The 13,294-nt window shown below is 45.9% G+C and overlaps 1 protein-coding gene across 1 annotated transcript in view; it reads right to left on the bottom strand.

Annotated features, from left to right (window-relative positions):
* Positions 1 to 671: 671 nt before the first annotated feature.
* Positions 672 to 13,294, bottom strand: part of PKD2 (polycystin 2, transient receptor potential cation channel) — a 38,479-nt gene continuing 25,856 nt past the window's right edge. The window contains exons 10-15 of the mRNA XM_081332715.1: positions 12,229 to 12,327; positions 11,364 to 11,485; positions 10,407 to 10,524; positions 9,390 to 9,553; positions 8,624 to 8,771; positions 672 to 2,774 (exon numbers count right to left, since the gene is read on the bottom strand). Of these exons, the coding sequence (XP_081188841.1) occupies positions 2,529 to 2,774; positions 8,624 to 8,771; positions 9,390 to 9,553; positions 10,407 to 10,524; positions 11,364 to 11,485; positions 12,229 to 12,327 (897 nt within the window). The 3' untranslated portion in view covers positions 672 to 2,528. The remainder of the gene's footprint in view (positions 2,775 to 8,623; positions 8,772 to 9,389; positions 9,554 to 10,406; positions 10,525 to 11,363; positions 11,486 to 12,228; positions 12,328 to 13,294) is intronic.

The following is a 13,294-nucleotide window of genomic DNA, read 5'->3' as shown; positions in this document are numbered from 1 at the left end:
TAATTCAGCTCTGCCTCTGTTCTGTGAGCTCCAGAATATATTTTGCTTCCTTGTGGTAGAACCAGGTCTGGGGCAATACTATACAGATAGTCTTCAACTTACAACTGACTGCATAGTGACCATTAAAAGTTCTGATGGACCTATCCGTAGGATACTTATGACACTTCCTCCAGTCACATGACCACAGTTATGACCACAAATAAAAAGACATGATTATAAATCTTTTATTTCACAAACAGTTAATTGGATGGCACTTAAGAGCAGAGTAAAAAAATATCCAATCCTTTGAAATGAATGCAAAGGCCACTTCCGCCTTTTCACAAACAACTTCAAAACACACAAAATTGGCCAGGAAGTTGTTCACTGGTACATTTTTACCGTTATGTGAAATGTTGAAAAATTAACATTTATATTCCTTTCTAAGGCAATATTATCCTAGAAATATATTGGCACTTTGGAAGCATATATATATGTATCTATGTATGTATGTATGTGTGTGTGTATGTATGTGTATATATATATATATATATATATATATATATATATATATATATATATATATATATATATATATATATATATATATATATATATATATATATATATATATATATATATATATATATATATATATATACATACATACACATATACACAGTGTGCAAAATAGCAGATACTCAAGCTTCTTTGCTGTCATACTTTAAATGTATGTGTACATTGTCAACGCACATGGCTATCCCATGTAATCTTAATGCACTTCAAAATGAAGTTTGTTATGAAGTAACAACATGTTACAGAAATGTAAGCTATTACGATATGAATGCAAACCTTTGGTTTTCATAGTATTCCTTTATGTGAAACTCTATTGTTCTGAGGGTTGTTAAAGAGAACAGGAAGATATACTGTATCTTAAAAACAAGCATAGTAAGCCATGCAAACAGTTTCCCACTCTACCTCAATACCCAAAGCATGGGTGATTCAGGAGTTAAAAGACACAAGTGTTTTTACAAAGCTATGCTTGGCACTGTTTTGAGTAAGGAATGCTCTTTCCTTTCCTGCCATGAACACTAAAACAACATAAGATGAAGCATCTACAGCAGGGGTCTTCAAACTTGGCCCTTTTATGACTTGTGGACTTCAACTCCCAGAATTCCTCAGCCAGCGTGCCTGGCTGAGGAATTCTGGGAGTTGAAGTCCACAAGTCATAAAAGAGCCAAGTTTGGAGACCCCTGATCTACAGTATAGAATAGGGGTTTCAAAGTTAGCAACTTTAAGGCTTGTGGACTTCAATTTCCCAGAATTCCCCAGCCAGCACAGCTGGCTGGGGAATTCTGGGAAGTTGAAGTCCACAAGCCTTAATGTTGCCAAATTTGGAGACCTCTGGGATAGAACATACCTGGTTCCCACTGCCAGAGGCAATCTAATCACCAGATGTCATACATGCATGTTACATTTTGAAATATGTTACATGCAATTCTACATCTCAATCTGACCTGCGCTGCTTCTACACCATCCACCAACCTCTCTGGCTTTGACTTATAAGCGATGAAATACAAGAATATAAACCTTGCAGAAGCTCCCCCATTAAATACTATTCGTTTCGCTGTCCAGTTTTCTTTAGAACAGCTTATTTAACTTAGTGCTTTTATTTACTTTACTTTTACTGAAACTACTTTCATAAATGCTTTCAGAATATATTTAATCAGATCCCTGTTTTATGGGCTTATGAAGATTATGCTCCAGAGAATGCTTTTTCCAGAACCTAATTTTACAAGGACAATTGTAAATGGCCCGTTCAGAACAATATGCTATTAAGGGGAAAATTTTCCTATAATCATGCATTTTCATCTGTGAGATAATTAATGTTGCTAAATTGTGTCGTACATTTTTTCTCAAAGGAGCTTTGAGAATAATGAAGGTTATCCTCCCAATAACCATGTGAAATAGGCTTTGACAGAATAGGAATTCCTTTTTGGTAAGCTTAAATCCTAAAGATTAAAAGACAAATCTATCATACTGAAATGATGATAATCTAATTCACGCAGCCAAACACTGATATTACTTCTGTATGTATTGTTTTGCAGAGAATGTATTACAGACTGCCTGTTTCAATTAAAAAAGGGAAGAGAAAATCATATAGACTTGATTACTCCACATGAAACAGCTACTTATAGGGTAATTTATGTACATTTTTTTAAGGAAGTATGTCTCAGGTTCCAATATATCTTATTGCCAGGTAAATGTGCAAAGCACTCTCACCTTAAGTTCTACAACTGGAAAATAAATTTACTAGCTTACCTATTTTCTCCTAGCTGGTCGAGAAGTGTGCACCTTTTTAATCAAAGCTGTTGGAAAGGAAACCAAGGGCATTTAAACAAGAAGCTCTGGTTTTTAAAAGCCAGACCAGATCACAACATGATAGGTTTCCTATATCTTACCCTATAAAATCACAGCCCTGTCCCAAGGCATTTTGTCATTTAGTTAACTCATGATTTGTGGAAAATAAGTTTCAGCAAATACAAATGCTACTAGACGTGGATGTTGCTCCCTCTATTTCCTCCCCCTCCTCCTCCTCCATCAATGCCCTCTGTGGACTGTGAGGAAGAAGGGCGCGAATTCCTGGTCCGTCCGTGGCTGTTGAATCCCACCGGGGTTCCCAATCGCTGGCTTACTTGGGATGCAGCATCATCCGATTCCCAGTGTTCCAGTTCTTCTCGTACAAGTCTCTCCATCTGATCTCTGCGCGCCTCATTGTCACAACCCAGCCTTTCATCCTAAGCAGAAATGCCACAATCTCTGATCGTGCTCAAATGGCTAAACTCACTTTCAGTGCAAAGATATAAACGCATTTTAAAATCATTTTTAATAATTTGAACAACCGGTAGTGCTCAATTTACAACTTACAACTGGGAGCAGAATTTCCATGGCTAAGCGTGGCGGTTGTTAAGTGAATTGTGCCCGATGCTATGACCTTTTTAGCCATGGCAGTCAAGAGAGTTGTTAAGTGAATTGTGTAGTCACTGAGCGAATCTAGCTTTTGTTGGAAACCGGATGGGAAGGCTGAAGATGGCAATCGTATGAGCCCCAGGATGCTGCAATATGAGCCTTGGTGGAGCAGTGGGCTAATGCCTCCTTAAGTAACACCAGCTGCCTGCAATTAGTGCAGGTTCGCATCCCACCAGGCTCAAGGTTGACAGCCTTCCATCCTTCCGAGGTAGGTAAAATGAGGACCCAGATTGTTGGGGGCAATTAAGCTGACTTTGTAATAATGCCGCTTGGGGTGTGTGTGAAAGCCCTAATAAGCAGGCATATACATAGAATGAAGGCTACTGCTAAGCTTGTAAGCCGCTCTGAGTCTTCGGAGAAGGGCGGGATATAAATGGAATTAAAATAAAAAATAAATAAAAAAAACTATTGTAAATACAGGCCAGGTATCAAGTGCCCAAATTTTGATCATTTGACTTGGGGATGCTACTAACAGTTATGTGAGCATCAGTTCTAAGGCACTTTTTTCAGTGCCGTTTTAACTTCGGTCAGTAAACGAATGGTTGTAAGTCGAGGACTATCTATAGTCAGAATGGTATAATTCTGATAAAATACCCTGCTTCCTGACCATTAGAACAATTAGTCAGTGGAACAACCTGCCTCCAGAAGCTGTGAATGCTCCAACACTGGAAGTTTTCAAGAAGAGACTGGACAGCCATTTGCCTGAAATGGTATAGGGTTTCCTGCCTGAGTAGGGGTTGGACTAGAAGACCTCCAAGGTCCCTTCCAACTTTATTATATTACTATTACTATTATTATTATATTATAAAACTTTTATTCATAAAACATGAAACTCAGTCAACTGAACACTCAAATTGACTGGCACTGATGGTTGACACAGGTTGCTACCAGCATCCTAGGTATCAACCAGGTATCTCCTTAAAATGTAAGATGTTCCGAGTAGCACAGTTTTTTGTAGCTTTGCTGGAGTTATTGGAGGAAGCTGCAATTTCTTGATTTAATTTAATTTTAATTTAATTTATTAATATTTCTATACCGCCCTTCTCCCGAAGGACTCAGGGCGGTGTACAGGGCAAGAATAAAAACACAGAATTACAAAAGTTAAAAAGTAATTAAATACATGCCCACTAAAAAACAATTACCGTATATACTTGAGTATAAGCCGACTCGAGTATAAGCCGAGACCCCTAATTTTACCCCCCAAAACTGGAAAAAGTTCTTGACTCAAGTATAAGCCGAGGCTGGGATCCGCCGTTCTGCAAGCCTCGGCTCGATCCGCCGTTCTGCAAGCCTCCACTGCCCCATTCTCTCAATGGGAGGCTTGCTTCGGCTGCTTTTCTTTTGGCAGAGCCATCCATACTGGAGGTGGATGGGGGCAGGGCTGGTGCACATTTTGCCTCTCTCGCCCGGTGGAGAAAAGGGGGCAGCGGGAGCCTCTGGGTGCCCAAGCCACGTCGGAGGGTCTCCAACCTGTGTGTGTGTGTGGCGGGGGGGGGGGGGAAATCAAATTGGATCTTTTTATTGATGTATCGTACTTTTATTCGGTATTAGGTTTTTATGGATCAATTATGAACACCCGGGGTCCCTCTGCGACTTACGGGCGGAATATCTAACTTCAGAGCCGTCCTCTCCGGCTGCGGTGGCCTGGGGGAGGGCAGCGCGGGGCTCTAGGAGGTACTCAAGATAGTTGGGGGGGATCCAACCTGCCGCAGGGGGTGGGAGTGGGACTTTAGTCATGGACGGCGAGAGGAACCTTCGGAAGGGGAAGCGGGAACGAAGAGAAGATGAGGGTGGAGCGATCGGGGAGCCGGTAACTCAAGTTCCCCGAGTGGCTTTCAGCACTGGAGAAAATGCAAAATCGCTCGAGACCAAACTCGAAGGAATCAGCTGCCGGTGGGAGCGAGGCGATCCGTGCGGTGGCGTGACAGCCAGTCGGGCAAGCAACGCGAAGAGCGGCAGGGCTTTATTTTTGCACCGTGGAGCTCCCCCTCCCCCTCCTCCCAAACTCCCCCTCTCTCCCCCTTCCCCCCACTTCCCAGAGCTGAATACAGGGTATTAACCGGCGGCGGAGGCTTGTAGAACGGCGGATCGAGCCTCTGTCGGCGGCGGAGGCTGGATCTGCGCTCCGCAAGCCTCTGCCGCCGGCGGAGGCTGGATCCGCGCTCCGCAAGCCTCTGCCGCCGGCTGGATCCGCGCTCCGCAAGCCTCTGCCGCCGGCGGAGGCTGGATCCGCGCTCCGCAAGCCTCTGCCGCCGGCGGAGGCTGGATCCGCGTTCCGCAAGCCTCTGCCGCCGGCTGGCTCCGCGCTCCGCAAGCCTCTGCCGCCGGCTGGATCCGCGCTCCGCAAGCCTCTGCCGCCGGCGGAGGCTGGATCCGCGCTCCGCAAGCCTCTGCCGCCGGCTGGATCCGCGCTCCGCAAGCCTCTGCCGCCGGCGGAGGCTGGATCCGCGCTCCGCAAGCCTCTGCCGCCGGCTGGATCCGCGCTCCGCAAGCCTCTGCCGCCGGCGGAGGCTGGATCCGTGCTCCGCAAGCCTCTGCCGCCGACGGAGGCTGGATCCGCGCTCCGCAAGCCTCTGCCGCCGGCGGAGGCTGGATCCGCGCTCCGCAAGCCTCTGCCGCCGGCGGAGGCTGGATCCGCGCTCCGCAAGCCTCTGCCTCCTCTTCTCCAAAAAGGCCTGTTGGAAAACTGCACAGAGCAGAAGCGGCAGCCAGGAGCCCACCATCTCTCCTCTGCCGCTCGCTCTCGCCGCTCCAGCCCTGGCGAGCCAAAGAGACGAAAGGCCCCGAGCAATAGGAAGGGGATCTCTGCCCTAGAGCGGGAGGGGGGAGGGAAAGGGGGGGGAGGAAAGGCCCGATCGCTTTGTGTTGAGCTGGTTCAGCTCAGCCGGACTAGGCGGGGCTGCGGCTCCCAGCTGAGGCCGCTGCCGCCATCCAAGTCCGGCCGGCAAGAACTTTTTTTCTCCCCGCCCCTCAGCGACGAGTAAAGTGCGACTTACTTCCTCCTCCGTGCCCACGTCGCCTTCTCGCCCAACAATCCCAAGTAAGGGGCGGCCTCGGAAAGGGGCTCTAACTTTCTCCCGCCTCCTTCCCATAACGGCCTCTACCTACCGGACGGCGCCTCAGCTCCCCGTGTCCGCCGCCGCCCCCTTCCTAGCCAGCCCTCAGCCGCTTCACAAGCACCCGTTTCCGGCCCAATTCTATCAGACCCGCGCGGCGTCGCACGTACTCCGTTTACACGGCCCCCGTACTTCCCCCACACGTCCCTTCTCCCGCCTCCTTCCCATAACGGCCTCTACCTACCGGACGGCGCCTCAGCTCCCCGCGTCCGCCGCCGCCGCCCCCTTCCTAGCCAGCCCTCAGCTGCTTCACAAGCACCCGTTTCCGGCCCAGTTCTATCAGACCCGCGCGGCGCCGCACGTACTCCGTTTACACGGCCCCCGTACTTCCCCCACACGTCCCTTCTCCCGCCTCCTTCCCATAACGGCCTCTACCTACCGGACGGCGCCTCAGCTCCCCGCGTCCGCCGCCGCCCCCTTCCTAGCCAGCCCTCAGCCGCTTCACAAGCACCCGTTTCCGGCCCAGTTCTATCAGACCCGCACGGCGCCGCACGTACTCCGTTTACACGGCCCCCGTACTTCCCCCACACGTCCCTTCTCCCGCCTCCTTCCCATAACGGCCTCTACCTACCGGACGGCGCCTCAGCTCCCCGCATCCGCCGCTGCCGCCCCCTTCCTAGCCAGCCCTCAGCTGTTTCACAAGCACCCGTTGCCGGCCCAGTTCTATCAGACCCGCGCGGCGCCGCACGTACTCCGTTTACACGGCCCCCGTACTTCCCCCACACGTCCCTTCTCCCGCCTCCTTCCCATAACGGCCTCTACCTACCGGACGGCGCCTCAGCTCCCCGCGTCCGCCGCCGCCCCCTTCCTAGCCAGCCCTCAGCCGCTTCACAAGCACCCGTTTCCGGCCCAGTTCTATCAGACCCGCGCGGCGCCGCACGTACTCCGTTTACACGGCCCCCATACTTCCCCCACACGTCCCTTCTCCCGCCTCCTTCCCATAACGGCCTCTACCTACCGGACGGCACCTCAACTCCCCGCGTCCGCCGCCGCCGCCACCCTGACCAAACCCTCTCTGCCTGCGCGCGCCCTCCCTCCCTCCTCTCTGTCTCTAGCTGGGCGAGGCTTCCAGCCGTCGCCGTGACGCTGCACGCCCAGCTTCTCTCTGATTTCCCTGGCCCAGTCCAGTGATGCTTGAGAGGAAAAAAAAAGCGAGCGGGCGGGCGAGGGGGGGAGGGAAAGGCGAGAATGACCGCTTTGTGTTACCTGCCGTGAAACCAGTCCTTGCAGGCGTCGCACTCTATCATGAAGCGGGTTACATCGTAGGGCAGCCAGGCAGCGGAAAGAAGCAGGCAGGCAGGGCGCGGAGGTCCGGAGACCTGCCGACGTTTGGGGAGGTTTGGGGAGGTGCGCGCGCACCTCCCCAAACCTCCCCAAACTTCGGCAGGTCTCCGGACGGCGGCGGCTTGGGAGAGGTGCGCGCGATCCCGGAAGCACCGAAGCCTCAGCCGCGCGCAAGTCCTCGGTAAGTTCTTTTTTTTTGTTCACTGGAGTATAAGCCGAAGTGGATTTTTCAGCCCAAAAAGTGGGCTGAAAAATTCGGCTTATACTCAAGTATATACGGTAATACATAGTAAAAACCCCAATAAAATGACAGTAAAAACCCCACCATCCCCCCTCAGGCCAGGCCGGCTTGTTCGAACAAGTATGTTTTTAGATCGCGGTGAAAGGAGCGAAGATCGGGCGCCGTCCGGAGCTCAACTGGTAACTGGTTCCATAGTTCCGGGGCGCCCACAGAGAAGGATCTCCCCCTGGGGGCCACCAATCTACATTCTCTGACCAGTGGCACCCTGAGGAGGCCCTCTCTGTGGGAACGCACAGGGCGGAGGGAAGTTGATGCCGGCAGCAGGTGTTCCCTAAGGTACTCCGGACCCCTGCCATGTAGGGCTTTAAACACCATTACTAGTACCTTGAATCTCACCCGGAAGACAACTGGTAACCAATGCAGCTCACGGAGCAGAGGTGTAACATGGGAGTATCGAGAGACTCCCAACACAACTCTCGCGGCTGCATTCTGTACCAGTTGGAGCCTCCGGGTGGTCCTCAAGGGAAGCCCCATGTAGAGAGCGTTGATGTATTTTGCAAAGGTTTTGGACATAGTTCCCAGTGCCCCGATGACAATGGGTATCACTGTTACACTTTTCATCCATAATTGCGCAGTTTCGATGGTCAGGTCACGGTATTATTATTATTATATTATTATTATTATTATTATTATTATTATTATTATTATTATTATTATTATTATTATTATTATTATTATTATTATTATATTTTGTGAAAGCTATGGATTCATTTGCAATGGAGATGGGTGCCCCACTGGAAGAACTGAAAGCTCAGTTTAGAGACACGATGATTGTGACGAAAATCTACCCACGTGCTCGCTAAGATTTTGTTACACAATCCAGTAGCAACATCCTTTCATCTGAAGAAATTAAATACAAAATAGTGACGCTTGCAAAATAAATACTAAATGTTTTGCCAGCGTTAAGTAAATTTACCTCTGCCACTCCGTCAAGCAGCCTGCGCAGCACCTCTTTCCTCTTCAGTTTAACTCTCTCCATAGTTTCCAGCTTGACTATGACGGCATCAATCTTAGATACAATGCTGCCTATGGAATGTTCCATGCGATCCACTCGGCGGACCAAGCTGAACGGAAAATGCATTCGGATACAGTTAGGATTTCAAGAACAGTAGGGACAACACATTCTCTTTCAAATCTCTGTCCCAAAGATGGGTAGAATGACAGTTAAAATAATCTTTCAGGATCCAATCTGGGTCAGTCACCGGAAGTTTTTGCCCACCCTCAGGGAATTTCTCTCTAGCAGTGTGTGCGCTTTGGATTACACTGTGTGTGGTATTTATAGAGTGCCTGTTGTAAATACCACACAGAGAACAGCCCAAAGCACACACTCTACTATGGAGAAGTTACCCAAGGGTGGGTTCCCGCATAGGTCCAAAAGTTCGGAAGACAAACTCTGGTTCCAGATTGGATCCTGCCGCATTATCCTGGGACACGTTTATTCGCCTTCATTCATGAGGAAATAATATTTCATCTACTACTTTCGTTAGGAACATCCATGTCTATGGGTCTAGTGGCCTCTTGGATAAGAAAGTCTGAAGTAGCCTCTGATCTATTCTGGAGAGCTGCTTTCAGCCGGGTGCACTTGGAAATCAGATTTGTATGGAAAGAGAGTTCTTGACATGGATTCTGTACTTTAGAATTAATGAAGTGAGATTTGACAGGAAAAAAACCATAACACGAACACTTGAAACTCTTCATATGAAACGCCACTTGAGCTGCTGCCTCTTCTTCTGGAGCTGTGTCCACTGTCGTCGTCGTCATCCTCTTCCGAATCATCAAGGCTTCGTGGAAAGCTACGGCCACTGAGTGGACGGTTTAGAGAACTTCTGTCTAGCTCTAAGTCCTCCTTAGTGAAAACAAACACAACTGTTAGAACTTGACTCTTTCTTACTCCTACAATCAAGTGTGTCCTATTTGCAGGCAATGGAAACCTGCTTGACCAACCGAGAAGGTTTTTGCGATTCTTTCAAGGTGAATAGTAGATTGCCCAGCCCAATCTATGGTACTGCAATTCAGGATGAGCAAAACATTTCCCATCCAAAACTAATACCGTTAGTCCTCAACGTACAACAGTTCATTTAGTGACTGCTCAAAGTTACAACGGCACAGAAAAAAGTGACTTATGACCGTTTTTGTTACAACCTTTGAAGGCCCCCCATGGTAAAGTGGTCAAAATTCAGACGCTTGGCAACTGGTTCATACTTAATGACCGTTGCTGTGTCCCAAGGTCATGCAACCTTCTGACAAGCAAAGTCAATGGGGAAGTCAGTTTCACTTAGCCACCAGGTTACTGACTTATCAATTGTAGTGATTCACAGTTGTGGCAAGCAAGGTCGTAAAATGGGGCAAAACTCACTTAACAAATGTCTCACTTAACAACAGAAACGTTGGGCTCAATTGTGTTCATACAGTACGTCGAGGACTACCTGTATGCTATTTTGTTGCCTCATCATTCAACATTCAGCAGCCAGAGATCTTCACCAGCAATAAAATGAGATTGTACAAAGTTAGTAAACAGGACTAGGTAAAAGTGCTTCTCTGAAATCAAAAAGCAAATTTCCCAAGAAATGAAATTCCAGAATTCTTTACTGCATTAATAGCCATAAAGATTTCTTTCTGGTACAATAGCAGTGCAGGCTAACAAAAAACCTCCCACATTTTTCAAGGATGCGACCACACCAAACCAATGTAAAGCTCACCCTCTCTTTCTCTAAATCATCTCTCATTTGCTGATGCTCCAACTCGGTCAATTCTTGATCTCCATCTTGGTCATATTTTGTAAAGATGGCTTCAATTTCAGCATCAGTGCGTCCCTTTCTGGAAGTAAAGGCTAGGTTTTTAAATCTGATTGCTTTAAATATTTTAGGTTAAAAAATTATTTTCTGGTGCTAGCAATAAATCAGGGGCCTTCACAGAGTCATTCTGCATTCAGCAACTTAATTATATTATTGGTTTGGGAGAACTGTCATATAATTAGCAGGGTCGCTAAATGTAACCAGAAGTGTTACTTTGTATAAAAAGTATGCCTTGAAAAAAGAACTATTGTGAAGTAATCATATCTTTACTTTAAGCCAGTAAATATACAAGGAGACAGACACCTTCTTGTAACTTAGTTTATTGAGATAAGAGTGCTATATGATGGAAGTAAAATATGTTTTATGGATACCTATTAAGAAATGCTTGTGATTAGAAGAATGGACAGGTATTTTCATATGGAGATGATACAAAGAAATTCATTGGGACAGTCTGACTTACAGAAAGAGTAAACCAGGAGTAAGTAAGGATCCATTCACCAACATAAAGGGAGGTGAATATGCTGACAGGAAGGAAACGACCAAAGAAATCATGATCTGACAGAACTGATGAGAATCTGAAAACGAGATGTGAGAAATTAAAGGAACAAAAGGCAATGGATAGGATACAAAGAAGACTAGTTTGCAAGGACAGAAAGATATGGAGAGAAATTGCAAACGGTTGCATGGTAAACTGTGTTTAATTTCCTTTCCTTTCTTTCTTCTTATCTAATTCCTTGGCTTACTATTTCTTTACTCCATTGCTGAGCTGCGGAAAACAGCGCCACTCCTGAAAGGAACTGTGTGATCATTTATTTGTTATTTAATCCCTGTACAAAAGGGAAAAAAACGGTGCAAAGTTACCCCTTTAGGTTTTGCCGCAGTTCATCAAAATTTAATTTGCCTCCACATTGGCGCAGACTCTCTGAAATGTCATCGACTGGTGTTTTTTTCAACTTTAATTTCACCATGGCTTTGGTGTATCCCTGAAAAAGGAGAGCAATATATTCCTTATGTGGATACAACTGTTAGGCAAGCAATGCAATGAAGCGCCTTGAAGTTCCCAATGGAAGCTAATGAATTACCAGTTACAGATTTGCATAGTGTAATATCTGTTTGGCTGATTTAGAAGTACTTGTTAAAATAATTGATTTACTGATTATCCTTAAAACTTCTATATCAATGTTTTTCAACCTTGGGAACTTTAAGATGTGTAGATTTGAACACCAAGAATTCCCTAGTCAGCTGGGGAATTCTGGGAGTTGAAGTCCACACGTCTTAAAAGCTGTCAAGTTTGAAAACCAGTTATAAATCATGCACAGATTCTGTTATATACAGGTATGTTAGCTGATTGTCAGATGAGGTTCTGGTAGCAACAGACTGTATCCGGAATATATTCTAGTCTCTTTCATTTTAAAATATTTGAATGAAATGATAGTTTTCCTCCCCAATCTCCCACTACCAGATGGAAACAACTCATTTATCATCTTTATCTTGATAAGGGGGGGGGGTTAACTCCAGTCTGGTCAAAAATGGAATTATAAACAATTTGTTACAACAGAACAAAACAACTAAATAAACTATCCTGTGATGGAAACAGGCATCATAAGCCCTGATTTTAATAAGAGTCAGCCCTCTAAACATTAATGAGTTCAAGTCCCGCCTCAACTCTGAAAGCCAGCTGCGTGATCTGGAGCCAGTCACCGGGAGACTGGGAGTTCTAGATTACCTTTTTAATAAGATCTGAAAGTTCCATTTCCGACTTCTGCTGTATCATATCAGTTTTGACTTCTGAATATGTGTCGTTGATGATGGCCAAAAACATGTTCTGTTTAAGAAAAGCATTTTAGAAATATATATATATATATATTTTAAAAAAACAAAAAACAAAAATGCTGACCAAGGATCCCAGTACAAAGAGAGTTATTTTTCAATATCTCTAGCAATTAAGATTGGCAACTGCAAGCATAAAACAATATTTTTTCTGGTCCGTTTAAACTGATTTAATGTATCTTACCAGAGTAGTCATTAGAAAAAACAAAAATTAAATCATTTATGCGGCATGTGGACAGTGCAGAAGGAAATAGAGCAGGACACACCCTTAGGTCCAGTGGTGGGATTCAAATATGTGAACAACCGGTTCTCTGTGTGGATGCCACTTCCGGAAGTCCATTCTGGGCCTGGGCAACAAAAAATTACCTACCAGTTCTGCCAAAGTGGTGCGAACTGGCTGAATCCCACCACTTCTTAGGTCTCATGGAAAGTAGATATTACATTGCCACTTGTATTAATGCCTCTTCGTATATTCAGAAAATGAAGCAGCTTCATCACTTGCTAGCATAGGACACCTGTGAGACTTTAGACCAGCATTCCATGAATGCCCATGTGAACCATGTTGATTTTGATTTTGACAGGAACTTGGCAGGTGATCAGAGACAGAATGGGACAATTCGCCACAGCCAATTCATCACAGCCAACTTGCCATGGCTAGTTCACCACAGGACAACTCGCCATGGCCAACTCACCGTGGGACAACTTGGCACAGGACAAGTCAACAATTCCATTTAATTATTCAAACTAATTAAAAAAATATTTTACTTTTTGTCAAGGAAATAGATTAATACTGCTAAGCTTGTAAGCCGCCCTGAGTCTTCGGAGAAGGGCGGGATATAAATGGAATTAAAATAAAAATAAATAAAAAAATAAAATAATAGCTAAACAGCTGCCTTATGTAATGTAACATAAGGTGGATGATGCAATGATAGAATTACTCAGCAGGGTCTGTGTCTGTATCC

The sequence above is a fragment of the Vipera berus genome (genome assembly GCF_964194415.1).
Source record: "Vipera berus genome assembly, chromosome: 7".
Taxonomy (NCBI): domain Eukaryota; kingdom Metazoa; phylum Chordata; class Lepidosauria; order Squamata; family Viperidae; genus Vipera; species Vipera berus.
Note: the sequence above shows the minus strand (reverse complement) of the source record. Positions and strands in the feature narration are given on the sequence as shown.